Source organism: Cyprinodon variegatus, unplaced genomic scaffold (assembly GCF_000732505.1).
Source record: "Cyprinodon variegatus isolate N-32 unplaced genomic scaffold, C_variegatus-1.0 Scaffold8120, whole genome shotgun sequence".
Taxonomy (NCBI): Eukaryota; Metazoa; Chordata; class Actinopteri; order Cyprinodontiformes; family Cyprinodontidae; genus Cyprinodon; species Cyprinodon variegatus.
The window spans coordinates 1-1,126 of record NW_015158573.1 but is presented as its reverse complement, the minus strand read 5'-3'; the positions used below and the strand labels follow the sequence as shown (position 1 = coordinate 1,126).

General features: G+C 38.9%; 1 protein-coding gene across 1 annotated transcript; it reads right to left on the bottom strand.

Moving 5' to 3' along the window:
• Positions 1-296: 296 nt before the first annotated feature.
• On the bottom strand, positions 297-797 carry LOC107081595 (protein unc-79 homolog; the record flags this gene model as incomplete). Its single annotated transcript, XM_015369749.1, has 2 exons — positions 297-514; positions 596-797. Coding segments are annotated over 2 exons (384 nt in total), but the record flags the coding sequence as incomplete, so codon positions are not given.
• Between the last annotated feature and the right edge of the window lie 329 nt (positions 798-1,126).

The following is a 1,126-nucleotide window of genomic DNA, read 5'->3' as shown; positions in this document are numbered from 1 at the left end:
TTGGCTCTCTTTAATTCCATGCCTCCTTATAGACATATGAGGCACTTGAACATGTCATAAAACACGAGTAACAAACACCAACCTTCGCTGATAGTATCACACATCAATAAAATGGCTTCTTTTCTTAGCATCTGTTTAAACTTATTGCAGAGTTTTATTAAGCGGTTAATCATCTGATTTATGCTTGTTTAAGAGCATAAATACCTAAAAAGTTCTTGTTGGATTCTAAAAAACTTTGAAAAAGTTTGACAGCTGTGACTAAAAAGGTCTTTGCAAACCGAATTTGACAACAGGCTGCAGTGAACTTTTGGGCTTAGACAAACTGTCTTGCTCTACTCACGAAGTCGGTTGCTTAGTGACTCTGGGAGGGAAAAAGCCCGTTTGGAGTCATCCTTTACGCTGTCACGCAGTGACCGAACACTTTTCTGCTGATTTCTGGCAAAACGAGCCCTTCTTATCTTCCACATTGCTGCATCGCTCAGATTAGCCACATTGGTCCGCACAGCTGTAATGGCTGTCAAAAAGAAAACAGAATAGAAAACTTAGTCTATAAAGGTTATCACCTGTCATTCATCCAAATGGGATTCCGACGTACTTGTGGGAAAGGGAAACTCCTTGTTGCAATCCAGGTGCAGCTGAGCCTCCAGAGATAGTGTTTCAAAGCGGTTGACAAAAAACTCCCAGCTCAGAGCAGGGATGTCTTTCTTCAGGAAGTGCAGGAGAAGAAGTTTGCTGAGAATGATCGGGCGATCCCGAACGACGGTGTCGAACTGGAAGTCCAGACACAGACACAAACCCTGCAAAGCGAACAGGTTTATAAAACAGAAAGGAACAGGATTATCATAACATTTATTAATCAGGATGTTTGTGCACAGCAGATATTCAGATACACTGCTTGAATAGACATACATTTGTACATTTATAGGTCTTTTAAAATCATTTGATCTACAATCTTCAGAGTGCTAACTTCAAATCAAAGTCTCACATGAGAAAAAAAGAAGTGCACAAATAGGCTCCATTTCAGTTACTATTCTTTTTTTTTTTTTTTTTTTACATCTTTTTAAATTTAGGTAAAAGTGTTCAGGCTAAAGAAAACCTTATGCTTTTGACACAACTATCAATACAC